Source organism: Fulmarus glacialis, unplaced genomic scaffold, assembly GCF_000690835.1.
Source record: "Fulmarus glacialis isolate BGI_N327 unplaced genomic scaffold, ASM69083v1 scaffold20532, whole genome shotgun sequence".
Lineage (NCBI taxonomy): Eukaryota > Metazoa > Chordata > Aves > Procellariiformes > Procellariidae > Fulmarus > Fulmarus glacialis.
Genome location: NW_009196147.1, coordinates 7,838 through 8,057, shown reverse-complemented (window position 1 = coordinate 8,057; position 220 = coordinate 7,838). Strand labels below are relative to the sequence as shown.

The following is a 220-nucleotide window of genomic DNA, read 5'->3' as shown; positions in this document are numbered from 1 at the left end:
GACAAGGTGAGGGGGGGACACAGCCTGGGGAAGGGCTGGCAGCGAGTGAGGCTGGACGGGAGGTGAATGCTGCTTTGCTTTGTTCCGCTGCAGTGCGGGAAGTCCTTTAAGAAGCGCTACACCTTCAAGATGCACCTGCTGACGCACATCCAGGCCATTGCCAACCGCAGGTAGGAGGCCAGCAACAGCCTGCAACACGCCCTGGTAGAGCACGGGTCCC

The 220-nt window shown here is 61.4% G+C and overlaps 1 protein-coding gene across 1 annotated transcript in view; it reads left to right on the top strand.

Annotated features, from left to right (window-relative positions):
- Positions 1-220, top strand: part of ZNF335 (zinc finger protein 335) — an 8,549-nt gene that overhangs the window by 3,158 nt on the left and 5,171 nt on the right. Inside the window, 1 exon segment of the mRNA XM_009572123.1 lies at positions 94-204. Within this exon segment, the coding sequence (XP_009570418.1) occupies positions 94-204 (111 nt within the window).